Genomic DNA, 21,259 nt, shown 5'->3' on the forward strand with positions numbered 1-21,259 from the left:
GTGGATGAAAAGATTGCGCTTCCTCTTTCTATCTCTCCCTAACGCACATTGTGTTAACATAAAATATTCAGCACATTTGTTGCATTACATTGACTTTAACCATGAGTATGTGGATCAGTATGATGATGATGAGAATTATGATGATGATAACCAGTACAGTCTTCTTTTCCTTTCGGCTGTTCCCTTCAGGGGTCGCCTCAGCGAATCATCTGCCTCCATTTCACCCTGTCCTCTGCCTCCTCTTCTTTCACACCAACTAACGTCATGTCCTATTTCACTACATCCATAAATCTCCTCTTTGGTCTTCCTCTAGGCCTCCTGCCTGGCAGTTCCAACCCCAGCATCCTTCTACCGATATACTCACTATCCCTCCTCTGTACATGTCCAAACCATCTCAGTCTGGCCTCTCTGGCTTTATCTCCAAAACGTCAAACATGCGCTGTCCCTCTGATGTACTAATTCCTGATCCTATCCATCCTTGTTACTCCCAGAGAGAATCTCAGCATTTTAGTCTCTGCTACCTCCAGCCCTGCTTCCTGTCTTTTGCTCAGTGCGACTGTCTCTCTTGTACACCTTCCCTTCCCTTTCATTCTTGCTGATACTTTCCTATCACACATCACACCTGACACTTTTCTCCACCGTTACAACCTGTAACAATACCCATTGTACCCGTCTGTGTCCTTTTTATGCCCATAATATGGAGATCAATGTATCTGTCTCTCTGTCTGCCTACGATACTATAGCTGTACTTCACACTTTTGGGCATGAATGTGTGTGAGTTGGCGTGTTAGTCATGTGCTAAAACCAGACTTCACTCCCACGTCTCTGAAATGCTGATGAAGCACTGTTTTTTTCTGCTGCTGTAAATTATTACAAGTGTTACATACTTAGATACAAGTGCTGACGACTTCATCCTCAATTTTTCTGCCTTATGGGTCGGCAGACTTGCCACCCATCATACTCTATTGTATGCCCATCACGGTTAGCAATGCTGGGCTGGCCGCCCCATTTAGACCATGCAAGCCCGAAGCAAGCCAAACAAGGAAATCCATTTGGAACCATTCTCAACCACGCCCTATCCGGGCTATATTGGAACAGACTCAGATCAGATGTGCTTATATGTATTCAAGGACTCGTGTGTGTATAATGGATCTTGCTTTGCATACAGTTGATTGGAAGTATCTACACGGACAGCGGAAAGCGGAAATCTAAACAAAAAACAAGGTTTCATCCTGAACTAAGCCTCATTAAATTCCATAAAGTATCAACACATATAAAACATATGTGGGGGTAGCCTACTTATTTGTCTTACTAACCAAAGAAGTGTCTCTAATGTGTGTACAAAGTTAGAGTATACCCACTTTTCCAGATGCCATTACACCACGCAGTTTTGGCAATGGGTCTGGTGTGATTACGCTTAGTGTAAGAATCCTAGGAGGGTGTTGGGTCTTCTGTCCTTTCTAGGGCGGCCATCTAGTGACAACCTTTTCTGCTGGATTATTATCACTTAAATCACTTACTTTGCAGTATTGCATACTGTATATAACATCCTATATCATTTAATTAACCTTTCAAACATTTTTTTTTTTTTTTTATTTCTTTTAACAGACACACCTGCTGAAAGTGACACACCTGCTGAAAGTGGAATTGCAGTGTTCTCTGAAAGTAAGTGATGTACAGTAACTTTGCATACAGCCATTGTTTTGAAGCAGTGGTTCCCAATCTGTTTTTGGATCAGGGCCCAGTTTAAAATGTTTGTGGCCCACCCATCTGACCACTTAACATGGCCCGACGCAGGTGGGTGCACAATTCATGGTGTTATTTGTGGGCACATTCCGTTCTTTGTGAGTTCACCCCTTAGACAGTGTAAAAACCCTGAAGGGCTCATTTCATGTTTATTTACCTGTAAGAGTCCATTTGCATGCATGTTTCCTGCTCTCCCAATCACTCCATGTGCATTTACTGTATACTTATGAATTACAGTCCTGTAATAATACACATCTTATACAGTAGGTGTAACTTAATCCGGGAACACATCTGCCATCTTAGATTTATTTGCCTATTCAAAAATAGCAGATATACAAGCTCATAGCGAGTGCCGCGCTATGAGCTTGCCTTGTAGATCTGCTATTTTAGAAAAGAAATTGCAATTCTTTGAATATATATGTTTTAAAGCTAACATTTGGAAAATATTTTGTTCCAGGGGCCCCCAGAAGCAAAGATTTGCGTTACAAATGTTCACTTTAAAAAGTATATATTCAAAGATTTGCACAAATTAAAAAAACACGATAAATTTTTTTTTGCAGATCTACAAGCTCATAGCATGGCACTCGGTGCGGCGCTATGAGCTTGTAGATCTGCTATTTTTGAATAGCCAAAGAAATCTAAAATGACATAGATGCTTTCCCGGATTGAATGGGTTCATTTGTGTTCCAGACAGCACTGCCAGGTCTGAAGTTGGTTTTCTCCCAGCCTTTGGGCCTTGTTATGTTAACCTTTATGGGAGTACCAGAGAATTCACTGCATATGATCCATATGAAGAGCTCAACATGGGCAAGGTAAGTCCACACACTCAAGTTAACGCTGACCACCGAGTACTACAGCTTTTGTGTGATGCCGTAGGATGATCAAGTAGGGCCTTCGATTTACGAAAAACACAAAAAGTTAAAATATGGAGATAAGATGTTTCTCTGCCCGACAACAACGATATGTCTTCTCTTTTCTTTTTCCTATTGTTTATTCCAGGGTGAAGGGGTGGCCTATAGGGGGAGGGTCCTCATTGAATTATCCACTCAGCTGGAAGGAAAGCCTGAGAAGAATGTGGATGATATCTCCAGTGACGACATCGTGGTGGCTGAGGTACAGAGAATAGACCAACTAGACCTTACGAATATCAAAACGTAAATGAGTCCACGCACATTTAAAAAAATCAAAATAAAAGAATTGTGCAAATCTTTGAATGTATATTTTTTTAAAGCGAACATCTTTAACTCAAATCTTTGCTTCTGGGGATTCTACAAATGTCTTCGAAATCCTAACAGTTTTTTTTTAAAGAAAAAAAACGTATGTTGCTATAAAATCAGTGGTTCTCAAACTTTTTTCATGTCAAGCCAAGGACCCCCAAAATGATATGTATTCGTCCGCGGAGCCCCGCATCTCAAAATATTTTGTTCCAGGGACCCCAAGAAGCAAAGATTTGAGTTAGATTTGCACACATTTTCACAATTCTTAAAAAAAAATTGCAGATCTACAAGCTCTGTGCCTTGCTATGAGCTTGTATATCTGCTATTTTGGAATAGCCAAAGAAATAGTGACACAGATGCGTTACCGGATTGAATGGATTAAGCAGTCTAGCTCTCTCCCTCACAATGTCTTATAGACGATGTTGTGCTTTACATGATAAGTTTGAAGGAAAGTGGTAGCGCGCTCGTAGCCACGATGCAAAGCAATTATTGATTAAAGAAGAAATCAATAAAAAAAAGTCTTACGGTTAGACCCTTAATACCCAAGAGGTAATAAAGTTTAAGTTGTAATAAATGAGTTTTGCATCGTGGCTTCGAGTTTGTGACTGCTGTCATTCAAACTTGATTTCTTCATCACGGTCGGCACTTCTTCGATACTGGAGTGCATTCCCCCCTTTGTCCTGTATGATGTCTCTGGGTAGAAGACAGGGTTAAGCAAATAAAAATGGGACTGGTATTTAAGATAGTCGAAGGGAAAAATGGGGAGAAAATTGGGGAGAAAACGGGGTAAAAATGTATTGGCTACTCTAAATAAAAAAATAAAAAAAGGGACAGTGCCCAAATTTAGGACAAACATGGGGAAATTCTCATTTTACTACTCTGCCACCAAAATGTGGAATACCCTGACACCATCCTTAAAAGATGTGAATCTAAAACCAAAAACCACAAGGGGAGGTCACCTTTTTCTCATTTGTACATGTAAGTATTGTATAGCATATTGTTATGCTATGTTGATGAATTGAATACCAAAATGGAGTAGTACCCAGGACTTTTTGTGTTATCCTTTTAGCCTTAATGTATGCTGTTTACATTTCTGACTAATAAAGTATTCAATAAATCAATCAATGTTCTTGACATGAATACATTACTACACCATTCATCCATTCATCTACTGACACCACTGACACTACCACGACCCTCTTCCTGGAGAGCAGAAATACCAGCGGAGGAGCAGGTTCTCCCTGTGTGCCGTGTTCCACAGTGCCTGCATGCTTCAGGAGAGAGGAAAACCCATCCAGTTTGAGGTCAGCATCGGCAACTATGGTAACAAGTTGGACACCACCTGCAAGCCCCTGGCATCCACCACCCAGTACAGCTTTGCTGTGTTTGACGGTAAGAAGATGAGCACAATGAGTAAACAACTATTGTTTAACCCATTAAGACCTGGGGCCAACAGTTTTTTGAAAGAATATAAAAAATAAAAGCTATTTCAAAATATTTAGTTCCAGGGACCCTCAGAAGCAAAGATTTGAGTTACAAATGTTCGCTTTAAAAATATATATATTCAAAGATTTGCGCAAAATTTCTCGATTTTTAGCAGATCTATATAGCAGATCTACAAGCTCGTAGCGCAGCACTCGATGCCGCTCTATGAGCTTGAGCTATTGAGCTATTTTTGAATAGCCAAAGAAATCGAAAATGACGCATAGATATGTGTTCCCGGTCTTAATGGGTTAACCCATCTAAATCTGTGTCATTTAGATTTTAGCTAACCTCGCGTCACCAGACTTTCCACCTCGGGGGGAAAACCTGGTATTCGTTCAAAACTGGCCCGTGTGATCCTGTCTAGACCACGCCTTCTGAAAACAAAGTCGTTAGTTTCCCCAATCCCCATTTAAATGATGAATCGATTATAACTACTAGTTTAGTCTCGCCAGTCGCTACGAGTTGGAATAAAAGATGGATATACCAAGCTAAACTACACCGCATCAAGGGTTTTATTGGGTAGGCCCTAAAATAAAAATTTTGAGTGATACCGGCACCCTTGGTTTCGGCCACCTGATGACACGCCTGATGACGCGCCTGATGACGTAAAGTTATTTCCACTCCCGACCGGTCATTTTGTGCCGCGCTGCGAGCTTAATTGTACATCTGCTATTTTTGAACATTTTTTTTTTATCTAGAAAATGTTTGAATAATTTTGCATTTTTTAACACAAATCTTCTCATAGGGGGTCCCTCCCTGGCACAAAACATTTATATCAATTTGGGGGTCCTTGGCATGAAAAAGTTTGAGAAGTACTGATTTAGAAGGCATTTGTAGAATCGGCCTCTGGTCTTAAAACAGTTCTAGAAAACACACAATTATAACCACTGGTGTTTGATATGCCTGGGTGTATTTATGGCCAACAGGTAATCAGTATTATTACCTTCCCTGGGCTGACACTAAGCCTGTTGTGATCCTCACCTCGTTCTGGGAAGACATCAGCCACCGTCTGGATTCAGTCAACATCCTCCTCTTCATCGCAGAGAGACTGGTGAGCAGTGGTGGAAAAAGTACTCACATGTTTTACTTAAAGGGATATTTCACTTTCAAAAAAACTTTGGGTCATTTTATCGTCTACTCAGGCTTTTGTGCCCCCAGACCGTTTTTAAGTTGCTTGATTCAGTATTTAGATATTTGATATTAATTTTATTAGACACGCCCCCTTCCTATACAAACCCATTATAACTTCAAACTCCATTCTTATGATGTTAGATTCATCAAAAACACCCGTCCTTGGTTCTGGTGACTCATCCTGCCCTCTGAGCTTGTAGATCGGCTATTTTTAAATGGCCGAAATGTATATAGGGCTGAAGTGGTTAATGTATGTTTTGTAATAATAAAAAATCTACAAAGTAACTAGTAACTAAAGTTTTAAAATAATTGTATTGGAGTAAAAGTATAATATTTGCCTCTGAGCTAGAGTAAAAGTAAAAGTACTGAAAATTGGAAATACTAGTAAAAATACCTCAACATTTTACTTAAAGGTAGGGTAAGTGATTTTCTTTGGTTAAAATAAGTGTTAAATAGCTCTATATTCTGATAGTACTCATTGCTATAGTGTTTGTTCAGTAAAAGGAGTCTCCTTGTCTCTCCAGCTCTTTATAAAACAGAAAAAGCATTTTCGTTTCAGTTTCAGTTTATCCAATCAGGATAGAGAACTCCATCAGGATATAGATTAAACAAGTGAAATTGGAAGTGATGACACTAAGAAATGAGCAGGCAAAATTGGAACTGGAACACTATAAGAATGAAGCTTAAAATGGGTACTTTCTCCTGATTGGCTGAGATTTTGACACCTACCGGAAAATGTATTTTCTGTTTATTAAAGAGCTGGAGAGACGGGGAGACTCCTGTTACTGAACAAACACTCTATAGCAATGATTACTATCAGAATATAGTGCTTTAACATTTTAACAAAATACTTTTCGTTTTAACCAATAAATATCACTTACCCTACCTTTAAGTACAGTACTTGAGTAAATGTACTTAGTTACTTTACACCACTGCTGGTGAGTAGTAAACTAGTCACCATGGTAGAGTCAGTGTTCATATTCTATGGCTGTTGTTCCATACATGTGCATCTGTCATTTTCTTCCAGGAGTCCCACCTCACCTCTTTAAAAACAGCCATCTTAGCTAAGATGCCTGAGAGCCGTGTGGCAGAGTACTGGCTGAAACTCATCAACCACTTGATTGAAGATCTTAGCAGGTGAGACTGACGTGAGCTCATGGCCTTATATCAGGCCTGTGTGGCATTATGTCACAGCTGAAACTAAATAAAGATGTTGTCGCTTTCGGGCAGAAACCACCTATCTCCATATTCTAACCTACTTGATCGTACTACAGCGTCACACAAAAGCATCAAAAGTAGCAGATCCACAAGCTTGAAACGTGGCGCGAAGCGACGCGTTTTGAGCTTGCAGATCTGCTACTTTTGATGCTTTTGCTACTTTTGAATTTGAATCCTGAAAAGTAACGGTTTTGGTTTATGTGGTTTCCACCCGACAGAGACGATATGAGAAAAGAACAAGACGTGTTCTAATAACAGTGTGGCTTCCATGTGGATCTCATTTGACCTTATTTGGCCAGTTTACAACATCATGGGCAAGGCTTCAGCCTGATCCGGACAAACACACTGTAGTACAGTTTTCAGTAACATTTTTATTTATTAGCACATAAAGTGCTGTTCTGTTAAAAACAGAAGGAAAAGATACATATAACCATATTGTGAAGAAGTTTAGAAGCCTAGAGTCTTATGGAGAGCTTCCCCTATTTTACAGAATCAGACATACAAATCCCTACATATTATTAAAAAAAAATACCAGTAATACATTCAAGAGATATGCGTAAATACAAACATGCATGCACGCATATATACTGCATACAGAAGAACCACCTACCCACCTGCCTACAAACCTGCCTACATACCCACATAACCAAATGCATGCATACATAGACCTACTTATCTACTGCTTTTTGGATATGAGCATTTTCTTTGTATTTTGCTTTAAAGAAACAAATTGTGTAACTGTCTTTCATGGAATTGATTCTTGGAATTGTATTAAGTTATTAATAATTGACTTCCATTTGACAGTTTCCAGCAGCTTCCGAAGTTGGAGGGCTGCCCAAACCTGACTGAACTGGACCTGCAGATAAAGAAGTTACGTGATTCTGCGGTGGCCAACATGAAGCAAATGGCCGAATGCAAAAAGAACGCAACAACGCAAGGAGAAGACGTTAAAGCCACTATCGGTGACATCGAAGACTGGTTGGACAGACTCAAGCAACTGGCAGAGGAGGTCAGGAGAGAAACCATCCATAGAGAAACCATCCATATAATATATATATATATATATATATATATTATTTCAAAAGTTTAAACAAAAAAAACATTTCCAACCATTCCAACATTTTTCAGAAGTATTCATAAATAAAATAACATAATTTCTATAAATAAATAAACCAAGTAGTACATAAAAAAAGAAGTAGCAGAGAATAGCAGATCTACAAGCTTGTAGATCTGCTGTTTTCACTAGTTGAGCTGACTAGTGAGCTAAACAGTTTGGGAACCACAGCTCTATACTGTATGGAGCTAATCCCTCCCCCCCCCCCCCCCTTTGTAGGTGAATACATTCTTTTTTATATTATTGTGAATGCACTGTACGTCCATGACTGGTTCCTCTTTGAATAAAACAGCCTAGTACTGTATTTATCATGGTTTAAAACTAGGATTGGATGTGCTTTGTGACAGTGTTGCTGTCCATGGTGCTGAAGGGAGACAAGTGTTTTATTTTGTCCTCCAGGTGCTTGTGCTCTATGCTCCAAAGCCCATAGAAAAACAAAATGCTTCCAGTGGCTATGCGCACAGACACACACAGCGGACCCATTTTTAGATGGCTTTCCTCCTACAGAGAAATGCCATAAAAAACTACTTAAAACCAAGATTAATCTTTCTCTCTTTCTCTCTTTCCCTGTCTGTCTCTCTCTCGCTCCATCAGCCTCAGAACAGCATGCCAGATATTATCATATGGATGTTGAAAGGAGAGACACAGGTGGCGTACACCCGCGTACCGGCCAACCAGATTCTATACTCGCTCAATGAGCAGGCCTGTGGGAAGTACTGTGGAAAGACCCAGACCATCTTCATGCAGGTACCAGTCCAGTCCTGAAACAACAGCTTTTCTAAAACCTTATTGGGCCTGATTCACTAAGCTGTTCGTAAATAGTGCCTAAATAAAGTGACTAAAGGGGTGCATGTTTTTGATACAAACTGTATTGCACAAACTGACATGCGATTCACCAAACGGCGTGAACAGCCTTGATATGTGTTTATCGCAGGTCCTCCTCATTTTTGTTCTGACAGTCAGAGGCGGGTTCACGTGGAGAATCATTTGCATTGCTCCACGCCCCATTTAAGACCATAAAAGGCAAGCGGAAACGTCTGTCAGAAGTAAAACGTCACCACTCCTGAAAATGGACAGATCTACAAGTTTACAGCGCGGCGGGACGCACCCACTTGACAACTTGTAGATCAGCGCAAGCAAACGTTAATAAAGTAAATCACCAACTCTCAAGTGTAATGAGAAAAAGAAGTTGGTTTACAAAGTTTAACCTCACAACCAAAGGCTAATAAAACTTGGAATGGATATTATATAAGCCCTTTCTGTACAATTGCTCACTCCCTTTTGCCGAGGTAAAAAGATGATGCTGGAATCCGCCAATATTAAATTTTATCAGAGGTTTATTGATTACTGAGGGGATTCTGTCCTTTGGACGAACCCTGTCCTACATCGGAAATGGAGTAATGGACACAGATAGATTTCATCCATACTGTATCCAGTACTGCGTTCATGTGATGTGGTCAATATTATAAAGAGGGAACTAATAATTCAGCTCTAAATGCCAACTGAAAATTAAAACAAATCTGTTGAATTTGCATCAGGTCTATAATATGCATAAAAGTAATAGATCGTTTGACATATTTCTTTCTTTCTTTTTTATGTGTTGACAAATGTTGGGCACATTTTGCATGAAGAATAGGGCATTCTAATGACATAAGCAAGCTTTGGTCCCATGTAAATAAAATACTAATGCAAACTTGTGTTGTTTGTTAGTACCCCATGGATAAGAACAAAGGTGTTAAGATCCCTGTCCAGCTTCGTGTCAACATGTGGCTGGGTCTATCTGCCCATGAGAAGAAGTTCAACAGCTTCTCTGAGGGAGCCTTCAGTGTTTTTGCTGAAATGGTATCTATATAACACTGTTGTTTTTTAGTTGCAAAGTAATAGATTGTGTATATGCATTTTATTGAAAGCAACCCACAAACATTGTTCTCTCTCTCTCTCTCTCTCTCTCTCTCTCTCTCTCTCTCTCTCTCTCTCTCTCTCTCTCTCTCTCTCCCCCCCCCTCAGTATGAGAACCAGGCTCGTATGCCTGGTGGCAAGTGGGGAACCCCATGTCTGAGTAACCAGCATGCATTCTCAGACGTGACTGGGAAGGTGAAACTCAAAAAGGAGTGTTTCCTTCCCCCAAGCGGATGGCAATGGGAGAAAGACTGGTTTGTTGACCCTGAGAGATGGTAAGTATACATTACACACATATACACTGCTGCCCGAGCTTTAGAGCTTCTAGATATTCAAGTACATGCATTCTGTTGTCTGTGTCATTCAGTGTACATGGTGGTGTCACATGTTCACTTGTTCACATTCAGAAGTTTTCCAATATTAACTAAGAGCGGGTAGCTCAGGTGGTAAAGCAGCCGGTTCGATCCCCGGCTCCCCCTGCTTAGTGTCAAAGTGTCCTTGAGCTCTCTCCCTTTTGACATACCCTATGTAGGCTTTTTGTATTTTAGCGTCTTGTGTTTGATTAATTGAATATCTTTATTAGACAGAAATGTAAAACAGCACGAGTACAGTCAAACACTTTGTCCAAAAGGACAAACACCAAAAAAGTCCTTGCGGTTTTGTTTCTATTCTAGGTATTCAATTCATCAACATATTAAAATGGCACAAAACATTCAATATCATCACAAATATAAAACACTATACTGTATGTACACAGTAGAAAAAAGGGAGGTGGGGGGGAATGGGGGGTAAAGAAAAAAAAAGGGGGGGGGGGGGTGGTCGACAACTTATAGATCAGCTTAAGCGAGTCCCTAATGCTGAACGTTATGAAAGTAAATAGCCTACTCTCAAGTGTAATGAGAATAAGAAGTTAATTTACAAAGTTTAACCTCACAGCCAAAGACTAATACAACTTGGAATGGATATTATATAAGCCCTTTCTACTGAGCAATTATTGCTCACTCACCTTTGCAGAGATAAAAAGATGATGCTGGAATGTGTAAAAATTCACGGACAAAAAAAGATTGATGAATCAGATAACCATTTTCGTAAATGCCGGTACGTACAAAATATTGGTGAATCAGGCCCATTGTCTTCCTGAGCTGTTGGCTCCACTTAGGAGCTTATGCTAGTAGCCCATGGCTGCACACATACACACAACGCTTCCAAACAACGTGTGTGTGTGTGTGTGTGTGTGTGTGTGTGTGTGTGTGTGTGTGTGTGTGTGTGTGTGTGTGTGTGTGTGTGTGTGTGTGTGTGTGTGTGTGTGTGTGTGTGTGTGTTCATCCAGCCTGCTCACAGAGGCTGACGCCGGCCACACTCAGTTTACTGATGAAGTTTTCAAGAACAAGACACGTTTCCCTGGTGGGGAGTGGAAGCCTGCAGCAGAGCCCTACACTGATGTGGTGAGATCTTTGGTATTTACTGTACATAAACAAGCAACACACACACAGCGCCACCCTGTGTAGAAATAGACAATAGATTTCCCTTTCATATACTAACACATTGAGTGGCACAGTGCCTGGATTTTTAACCATTTTAGTCACAAAATATTTTCAGTGATCACCGTCCTCACAGTGATCCCCTCATTACACACATAGAGGTCTCGTACAATCGGGGGGAAAAAATTAAAAACATTCGGTAATCCGTTCCATAGTTGCAGCCAGTTGAAAATAGTCGAAAATAGTCAAAAATACATAGTAAAAAAATGTACACAGGAGCCGAGATACAGGCTTTTGAAGTCATAAGTTAACCAGGAAGTGGATTGGAGTCTAAATCTTCGAAAAATGATATCTCCTGGTGCTGTGAAGGAAACTTTTTTTTTCTTTTTTTTCTCAAAAACGGTCCGGACCGTTTTTGGCACTCCTCGTTTGGATTATGAAAAACGGTCCGAACCGTTTTTGGCACTCAATGTGCTAACATGTTATCTGACACCCCTGCCTTATTGTCTCCGCCAGGCCGAAAGGCATGGCGAGAGAGTGTGTTGTGCACCACGTCCGTCCGTCTGTCCGTCCGTCTGTGGACAGCTAATCTCCGGCACCGGTGGCTTCATCGCAGCGAAACTGTACACACACCTAACTGTAAACACCTGTACACACACCTGGATGCCAATTCAGAACCTCTGCCCCAAATGTTGCACATGGGCCTGTTATAGTGCCACCAGGAGGCCGCTTTTTGCAAAACAAATGTTTTGACAGTACTCCTACAGATTTTGTCTAAACGTCACACGAATTGGTACACGGTATCTCTATAGTCATTAAACGAACCGGGTATTTCAAATTTCCCATATTCCATCCTCATTGGCTAAGGTTGGCTTCCAAAGTTTGCAGGCTTGGTCTGTTTTGAACAAAATGCCTCAAATCATGAACACAGCATGCAATTTCCCTAACATTTTGCAGTTACATTCCCATTAGGCCCAGAAAGAAATGTCACTTCAAATTTTTTAAATGAGCCTCATGGTGGCATAACTGCACCGATCTGTATACAACTTTGTATGTGCACTCTCTAGAGGCCAAGGAAAACCCTTTTCTTTTTACATTACTCCTACAGATGTTATCCAAACGTCATGAAAATCGGTACACAGTATCTCTATAGTCAACCCGGATTTCCCAGATTCCATCCTCATCCTCAAGGTTGGCTTCCAAAGTTTGCAGGCTTGGTCCTATTTGAACAAAATACCTCAAATCATGAACGCAGCTTGCGATTTCCATGACATTTCACACGCACATTCCCACTAGGCCGAGTAAGAAATGACACACTTTTCACATTGGCCTGTTATAGCGCCACCAGCAGGTTTAATTTAGCAAAGCATATTTTTGGAACAAAATGCCTCAAATCATGAATGCAGTGTCTGATTGCCGTGAAAGGCCTAAGAAGAAATGGCACCCTTTTCACATTGGCCTATTATAGCGCCACCAAGAGGCCACAATAACGTACCTGACCTGGCGGAGACCTGTGCTCCGAGTAGCACTTTTTCTAGTTATTCTTGTTATGTAAATAACTGAACAAGGCTGCTTGGCTATGAGTGTGACACTTCCCTGACTCCATAGCCTAGCTGACACGTATCCCATAGCCGTCCGTCTTGGATTATGAATTCACAAAGGTAACATACTGTTGTCTACGTGGCCGATGTGATTTGGAGATTGATCCCTTGGGCTGCTGGCAGAGTGCACACAAAATATGACACTGATGTGTGCAGTAGCTAATGAGAATAGCTGCTCACAAACAGACACAAACACACAGACCAACGGGGGGGAAATAATCATCCCCCCACACATCTCCCTGGCAGAGACAATACTTTGATTCTTTTCTTGTTTTTTCTTGTTTTTTTTTCTTTTTGCATTTTGTAGAATGGAGAAAAGGCCCTGAGCCCAGGAGAGTTTGAATGTCCCCCAGGATGGAGTTGGAAGGATAAGTGGAGCATTGACAGCAACAGAGCTGTAGATGAGGGAGGTATGATAGTAGTCAGGACACAGCTGAAACAACAACTTATCTGAATCTGAATCATATTGTATGTTTTCCTATTATGTGTCACATTAAGATACATATATTGTTATATTTTGCATATGTGCAGTATCTGCATGTAAGATAAGATAAACGTAAGATCAAATAATATAAACTGTATTGATCCGCGTGGGAACATTTTGGTGTGGTTTCATGTGTATTGGGGCGGCAGTGGCTCACGAGGTAGAGCGGCCGCTTGGGAACCGGAAGATTCCCAGTTCGATCCGGGGCTCCCCCAGAGTTAGTGTCGAAGCGTCCTTGAGCAAGACATTGAACCCCTAATTGCTCCCGATGAGCAGGTTGGTGCCTTGCATGGTTTCCTCCGCCATCGGTGTTTGAGTATGTGTGTGTGAATGGGTGAATGTAAGGCACAATCATTGTAAAGCGCCTTGGATAAATGCGCTATATAAATGCACCATTTATGTGTATTTCTCGCCACCAGGCTGGGAGTACGGAGTCACCATTCCCCCAGATGATAAACCCAAATCCTGGGTGCCAACTGAGAAGACGTACCATGTCCATCGCAGGAAGAGACTCATAAGACCAAGGAAGAAGACATCTGACTCTACAGCTCTTATCGAGGTGAAGAGGAAGATGAGAAGTGGAAGGGACATATAGGCAGAGCGTAGACATTGAGGAAGATTTTTCATGACTAGTGTTTTGCAATTCTCCCATTTTCTTTTTGAGCGGTGCAACCGCTCCTATAAGAGGGTTTAGGACCCATCCGTGGTGAAAGTTTTTCTTTCCGTCGTGAAAATTTGTCTTTCGCTGTGACGCCATGCTGTGGAAAACACGCCCATAGGCTAAGCTTTGCAGGACGTGCTGTGATTGGCTAGCGAGACACATGATGAAATTAACTTCAAACTTCGCAGACGCGCTGTGATTGGCTAGCGAGACGCATGATGAAATGAATAATAATGTAAAAAATGTAAGCACGTCACTGCGCAGGACGTGCTGTGATTGGCTACCGAGATGCATGATGAAATGAATAACTCATAAATAGCACCGCTCACTTCACACTGGGTGTGATTTTTTTCTACAGAGGCTGGATCCAGGTGAAGGCTGGGAATACTCCTCTTATATTGGCTGGAAGTCATACAGGAAGGAGCGCACGTGTGACATGTTCCGCCGTCGGCGCAAGCGAAGAAAGATGGCGCCTTCAGACTGCACGGGAGCTTCTGCCATCTTCAGACTGGAGGGGGCGCTGGTTGGTATTAACTGTTATCTGTGGTGTGCAGTACTTTACATGTGGTCAGTGTTGCAATGCTGAATTGGAACGTGGTTGCACTCTATTTTAATGACGTGACGCGCACGTCACTTAACACCTACACTACATGCCACACAATGAACAATTGATATGCATCTAGGCTCATTCCTATATTAATATTTAAAGTTGTTTTAAATCTATACATGTGCTTGCGCGTGCTCCTGGTCAAACAGGTTCCTGCACGGCATGCAAGGCCGTCCCATGAGCAATGCAACCCTGCATGTGGTGCACCACTGCTGCCTCAGTCCCCAGTGCCATTCTGAAATGTTCTATTGAGAGAACAATAATGAATATAATGATATTCTATCATTATACTTTTACATCTGACCACTCTTTGGTGGTGAATGGCATAATAACTTAATAGCAAGATCGCTTCTGTTTTGCTGAAATTAAGAACTATGTCTTGAGTCATTTTGAAGAAAAGTTTGATAAAGTGTTTTATTAAAGCGCTATTATTTTTGTATTCTAAGGGGGTTGATGTTGATGAGAATGCCAGTAAAAAAGATGCAGACAAGCTATCTGGTGCCAACACGCCCACGGTTTCCTGTCACTTTGACCGTAAGTGTTCCTACTAGTTCCATGCTATTTCACTGGCACTGATTCAACATGTCTGGCCTCACTCCACTTCCTTCCAGGAAGACTAGAAAGTGGCACTCTGCAGAGCGCATACCTCCGCCAGGCCTGTTGGCCTAGGCAGGGTGGGGTCCATAGGGTGTAGCCATCAGCACCCGAAGAAGATGCAGGGAGTAAATAGTGTTTCTACGACATATGGTTGAACTTTTCATTTCATTCACATTTGTGCTGCTCTATGGCACAAGTGTTTTTAGAGATTGTGTAGCGATTTGTGAGAGTTTTGGACAAAATCTGTAGATGTACTGGAGTAGCAAAAAGTGTGGAAAATGTAGTTATGATCCGAGGAATGTTGTATTGTATGACCTCTAGTTCAAGAGCTATAGGACAAGGCCTGGTGGAGTAATTACATTTTGGGGAAAATCTGTTAAAATAGGCTGACCTTGCTAATTAGCAGTGTATCAAGCCTGCTGTAAGATTATATTTGTTGTTTTTTCTATGAATAAGTTGTTATTATGGTTTAATATGCTGATACAAATCATCTCCCTTCAGGGTCATACATGTATCATCTAAGAGTCTATGTGTATCAGGCAAAGAATCTCCGTGCCATGGACCAGGACAGTTTCTCAGGTAAAAGAAGAGCGATGACAACTGTCAGTCTGTCAATCTTACAGTGCAAAGAAGCAAAACATAACAATTTGTCATAATTCAAGTATTTTTCTCACACACATCCAAGCTCACACATTTAATCATGCTGGTCTTCCCCAGATCCCTACGCCCATGTGTCATTCCTGCATTTCAGTAAGACCACTGAGACCATAAAAGCTACTCTGAACCCCACCTGGGATCAGACACTGATCTTTGAGGATGTTCGAATCTATGGAGACCCACCGGCCATCGCCCACAATCCTCCTGATGTGGTCCTGGAGCTGTATGACAAAGATCCAGTGGTATGCGAGTTCAACCAGACCACATCACACCTGGCCTCCACGACCTTCACTGGCTCCCAGTCAAAATACTGATCAACACCTACAAGACCCTCAACAACCAAGCTCCCCCTACCTCTCTGACCTCCTCCACTACTACGGGGGTAGTAGGGGGGGGTAGACTTACATTCCCCACCTAATTCTACCCCCCCCCCCCCGCTTTGACTTTTAACTGTAATGTTTGTGTTTGCTTAGTGTTTCACCTTTTTAACTAGTTATTTTTTAATAGGGTGTTTTTTTTGTTTTACCTTTGTATAGCGACTTTGAGTACCTAGAAATGCGCTATACAAATTGGATGCCTTATTATTATTATCACTTCCATGCTTCCAGAAAATGATATAAAATATTTTCTATTGTATTGTAAGAGTCATAGTTTACTGTCAATATGATTTCCACTTTTATCATTCTTTGGGTATTAGTGCCTGTGTCTGGACTTTGTGCTCCATGCTTATCTTATCTTATCTTATCTTATCTTATCTTATCTTATCTTATCTTATCTTATCCAGGGTAAGGATGATCCTATGGGTCGCTGTATCTGCCCTCCTGTAGTGAAGCTGAACCCCACTGTGGCCGCCACGCCCAAGCTGCAGTGGTTCCCCGTCACCAGGAAAGGCCATGGCGCTGGGGAAGTCCTTGTGGCAGCCGAGCTCCTACTAAAGGACAAGGTAGAGAAGAACACATTTATACCCAAGACTGAATGATACTTCTTCCAAATTTAATTTAACCCATTAAAACCGGGAACGCATCTGTGTAACCACTTTAACCATTATTTTATACTTTGGCTATTCAAACAAGCAGATATACAAGCTCATAGTGCGGCACCGAGTGAAGACATTTGTAGAATTCCCAGAGGCAAAGATTTGAGTTAAAAATGTTTTATTAAAGAAAAAAAAATATATATACATTCAAAGATTTGTACAAAGTTTCAAGATTTTTTTTAAATGGCAGATCTACAAGCTCCTATGAGCTTTTATATCTGCTATTTTTGAATAGCCCAAAGAAATCTAAAATGACAGAGACGCGTTCCCGGATTGAATGGGTATGTAAGCATCAGAGTCTAAAATTACACCATTTTGAATCTAAAACAAACGCTAACGCTAGGCCGCTTGACCTCTAGGGCACTGAAGAAGACCTGCCCCTGGTCCCTCCCATGCGGGGAGATCTGTACCAGGTACCTCCGGGCATCAGACCTGTGGTGCAACGTACTGCTATAGAGGTACTGCCCCCCCCCTTGCTTTGTGCCGGTCTCTCTTATCTTTAACTTGAACTCAACCTCACTGTATTTTTCACGTCACAATTGCGTGACGTTGCAAAACGTTGTGAGCTTGTACATATTTTAACTTTTTTGAAGGTGAGGTTTTTTATTTTTATTTCTTATGGCATAACTATCCCTTCAGGGGTGGTTGTGGTTATAATGGAAACGAACAGAAAGACCTCACAGGTTCTGGAAAGTTTCAGGTTATGGAAGATTCTGGGTTTCCCTTTGTAGCCAAAAAGAGCCATTAGAATTCAATACATGATGTGTGTGTGTGTGTGTGTGTGTGTGTGTGTGTGTGTGTGTGTGTGTGTGTGTGTGTGTGTGTGTGTGTGTGTGTGTGTGTGTGTGTGTGTGTGTGTGTGTGTCTGTGTGTCTGTGTGTGTGTGTGTGTGTCCAGATCTTGGCCTGGGGTTTGAGGAACATGAAGACCTACCAACTGGCCACGGTTTCTTCTCCCAGTTTGATAGTGGAATGTGGTGGCGAGATTGTTCAAACCGCTGTCATCAGGAACTTCAAGAAGAACCCCAACTTCCCTGGATCTGTGTTGCTCCTCGAAGTGGTACTACTGGCCCTCAGCATGTGTTGAACCTGTCGTACAGTTGTATAACTGTATCCCCTCACAGAGTCTTTCCTCTGTAATTAGGACCTGCCTAAAGAGGAGATGTACACCCCTCCCATTGTGCTGAAGGTAATAGACCATCGACCCTTCGGTAGGAAACCCACTGTGGGTCAGTGCACCATCGACTCCCTGGAGAAGTACCGCTGTGACCCAACAGTGAGCAACAGTGATGCTGACATGTCTAGACGTAGACTGCAATCTTTCAAGGCACGTCCCCAGGGAGATTTCGTTATCGACATTGAGGACGGAACCGTTGAGGTTAAACCTGAGGTAAATAATGCACCTGTCACATAGAGGCAGATCAAGCCAAAGGTTCATATTGTACTTAATCCCTTATTAAGGGATGCACAGGGGGATATTATCTCTCCCCTGTGCCTCTGCAGGCAGAAAAGGTGAAAATATATACAGATAAAGAAACTAAGAAAACAAAATGTACAGTATACGGTATATTATACATTTCCATCTTATAGGAGGAGGAGGATGTAGACTGGTGGAGTAAATTCTACGCCTCCATTGAAAAGCAGCAGAAGTATGGACCTTACCTCAGAAAAGGATACGATACCTTAAAGGTGAAGACATCATAGTGCTCCAAATGTTGTCAAGACATCATAACACTCATAACACCAGACTACTGTGCTGTGTTCCCATGAAATCGTGTGTGTGTGTGTGTGTGTGTGTGTGTGTGTGTGTGTGTGTGTGTGTGTGTGTGTGTGTGTGTGTGTGTGTGTGTGTGTGTGTGTGTGTGTGTGTGTGTGTGTGTGTGTGTGTGTCAGGTGTATGAATGGGAGCTAGAGAAGGTCCCAGACTTCCAGGGTTTGACTGATTTCTGCAGCACCTTTAAACTCCGACGAGGAAAGACTGAAGAAGATGAGGATGAATCCTCAGTGGTTGGAGAGTTTAAGGTGATGAAGGATGCATTTAGTAGGAAACTGACAGAGCATCTGCATGTTTTATCTCAGATAAAGACATGGACTGGAAGTACACCACCTGTATGTATGGGTGACTGTATATGAATGGGTGATTGTAATGCACATTATAAAGTGCTTTAACTGCCTGTGTACAACTGCTGTTCCTGGCATTGGTCTGCCCTCTGGTGGTGCTTCTTAGGAACTTCAATCTGCTGGTGTTTTCTTACTGTTGTTGCTGACCACTCTTTTCTTTTTATTCCAGGGCTCATTCAAGATCTACCCCCTGTCTGATGACCCGGGTGTGCCTGCTCCTCCCCGTCAGTTCAGAGAACTGCCTAAGAGTGATCAGGAGTGTGTGGTCAGAATCTATGTGGTGCGCTGCATTGACCTGCAGCCCAAAGACAACAACGGATTGGTAAGACTTATCTAAAGTTATGTAGCTGAAATGAAAACAACCATCTACCCCTTTCCTTGATTAAAACTATACTACTACATTAGATGTTCTGTAGGGATTCAGTAGGGATGCACCTGTAGGAATAATTACTGTACTATAACAAATATACAAATACTAGAGGTTTGGGCCGCTATGTGTCCCAAACACATACGTCGCACCGCCAATCCGACCAGTCAGAGTGTCGGGGGCTTTGTCAGAGTACCCGTTGTACCCGTCTGTCTGTGTCCCTTTTGTGCCCATATATGGAGATCCCTGATGTCATCAGTATATATTCATATATTGGAATGCCTATATATGGGCATATTGGTTGGCTCGGCAGTTCTGGATATCCGAACTACTCGACTTTACTTTACTTTATTTGTTTATTTGGACAGGACAGAGCATATTAATGGACGTTACATGGACGTAAATACACCGGATTTAGCAAAGATGCTAATTTTCATCCGCAGTCCTCACACAAAACATAAAATCAGAAAAACAGACAGACAAACGGTGGAATACATTTACTGAACATTACATAGGGAACACAGCATAAAAATAAACCTAAAACATGATCACAAATGGTTGCAGCTTTGGTTTTCAAGCAACCATCTTTTCAGATTGAATTTAAAAGATGAAAATGTAGCACAATCCCTTATATGCAGAGGAAGGGCATTCCATGCTACACAGCCCTGTACTGAGAGGACATTTTGACCAAAAGTTGTTTGCCGGTGCGGCACTTCGCAATCTCCTCGAGTGGTTGCTCTGGTACTGATTCCCCCTTTCAGGCTTCCTTTTAATGAATTCACTTAGGGGGGGCGGGCACAGACCATGTAGGGTCTTGTATATGACCCCAACCTGAAAATGTTGAAGTTGTCAAAGCTAAAAAAATGTGAACCTACCATCAGCTACCAGTATTTACTGCATGACTTGCCGCACCCAAGTCATGCTACTCATATGCTGAGATGGCGGTGCCCGGGATGTGATTATGAAAAGCTAAGATGTTACAGTAGGCTATGTCCCTAATTTCAGAGTGACCCCTACATTAAGATTACTTTGGGAAGGAAAACAGCGGATAACAGAGATAACTACAAACCAAAGACCCTCAATCCAGAGTTTGGGAGGTGAGACAATGATTTTTAAATGTCGCATTAATACTACATTAATTTTGAGTGATTTTATTTTCCGATTGCCATATTTAGAAACTATGTTTAGAAACTATGTTTAGAAACTAATACACATTGCATTTTATGTCTTCCTTTTTTGTCCAGGGTGTTTGAGCTGTCCTGCTTCCTGCCTCAAGACAAGGATCTAAAGGTTGCCGTGTATGACTATGACTTAATGAGCTGTGATGACAAAATCGGGGAGACCGTCATCGACCTGGAGAATAGACTTCTTTCTCGGTTCAACTCTTATTGTGGCCTGCCACAGTCCTACTGCATGTGAGTAGATACTGTTGGTGTATCTTTATGTGCATGTGTGTATGTGTGTAGTCTCACAAACATGATCTTCCCATATCTCCTCTCTATCCTAATACTCTGACTGGTACAGCCGATCTATTTCCTATATGGAATACACTACAGTTCCTATAATAAAAGTCAGAGGTTTTCAAATTTCAAATCAGTATTAATTTGTTTCAGCTCAGGGATCAACCGATGGAGAGACCAGCTGAAGCCTTCTCAGATCCTCCAGACCTTGGCCAAAATTAGGGGCATCCCAGCTCCACACGCAAAGGCAGACGGCAGCTCGCTGTCCTTTGCAGAAAAACAATACAGCCTGCCTGGTACTTTCCTTCACTAGTGCAATGATCTTAGATTTTCTCCACTTTTCAAAATCGCATTCATATAAACCTCCTGTGGATCTGT

At 41.7% G+C, this 21,259-nt stretch overlaps 1 protein-coding gene across 1 annotated transcript in view; it reads left to right on the top strand.

Moving 5' to 3' along the window:
* Positions 1–21,259, top strand: part of LOC308100673 (myoferlin-like) — a 60,920-nt gene that overhangs the window by 34,981 nt on the left and 4,680 nt on the right. The window contains exons 18-44 of the mRNA XM_080449739.1: positions 1,609–1,665; positions 2,437–2,558; positions 2,746–2,859; positions 4,178–4,355; positions 5,375–5,499; positions 6,607–6,716; positions 7,602–7,806; positions 8,506–8,658; positions 9,622–9,753; positions 9,919–10,085; positions 11,141–11,255; positions 13,200–13,302; positions 13,796–13,935; positions 14,396–14,560; positions 15,091–15,178; positions 15,743–15,820; positions 15,959–16,140; positions 16,683–16,841; positions 17,294–17,392; positions 17,832–17,993; positions 18,078–18,323; positions 18,524–18,622; positions 18,827–18,955; positions 19,224–19,376; positions 20,427–20,518; positions 20,666–20,836; positions 21,035–21,177. Of these exons, the coding sequence (XP_080305865.1) occupies positions 1,609–1,665; positions 2,437–2,558; positions 2,746–2,859; positions 4,178–4,355; positions 5,375–5,499; positions 6,607–6,716; positions 7,602–7,806; positions 8,506–8,658; positions 9,622–9,753; positions 9,919–10,085; positions 11,141–11,255; positions 13,200–13,302; positions 13,796–13,935; positions 14,396–14,560; positions 15,091–15,178; positions 15,743–15,820; positions 15,959–16,140; positions 16,683–16,841; positions 17,294–17,392; positions 17,832–17,993; positions 18,078–18,323; positions 18,524–18,622; positions 18,827–18,955; positions 19,224–19,376; positions 20,427–20,518; positions 20,666–20,836; positions 21,035–21,177 (3,687 nt within the window). The remainder of the gene's footprint in view (positions 1–1,608; positions 1,666–2,436; positions 2,559–2,745; positions 2,860–4,177; positions 4,356–5,374; positions 5,500–6,606; positions 6,717–7,601; positions 7,807–8,505; positions 8,659–9,621; positions 9,754–9,918; positions 10,086–11,140; positions 11,256–13,199; positions 13,303–13,795; positions 13,936–14,395; positions 14,561–15,090; positions 15,179–15,742; positions 15,821–15,958; positions 16,141–16,682; positions 16,842–17,293; positions 17,393–17,831; positions 17,994–18,077; positions 18,324–18,523; positions 18,623–18,826; positions 18,956–19,223; positions 19,377–20,426; positions 20,519–20,665; positions 20,837–21,034; positions 21,178–21,259) is intronic.

The sequence above is a fragment of the Gymnoscopelus braueri genome, assembly GCF_963280865.1.
Source record: "Gymnoscopelus braueri genome assembly, chromosome: 14".
Classification (NCBI taxonomy): Eukaryota; Metazoa; Chordata; class Actinopteri; order Myctophiformes; family Myctophidae; genus Gymnoscopelus; species Gymnoscopelus braueri.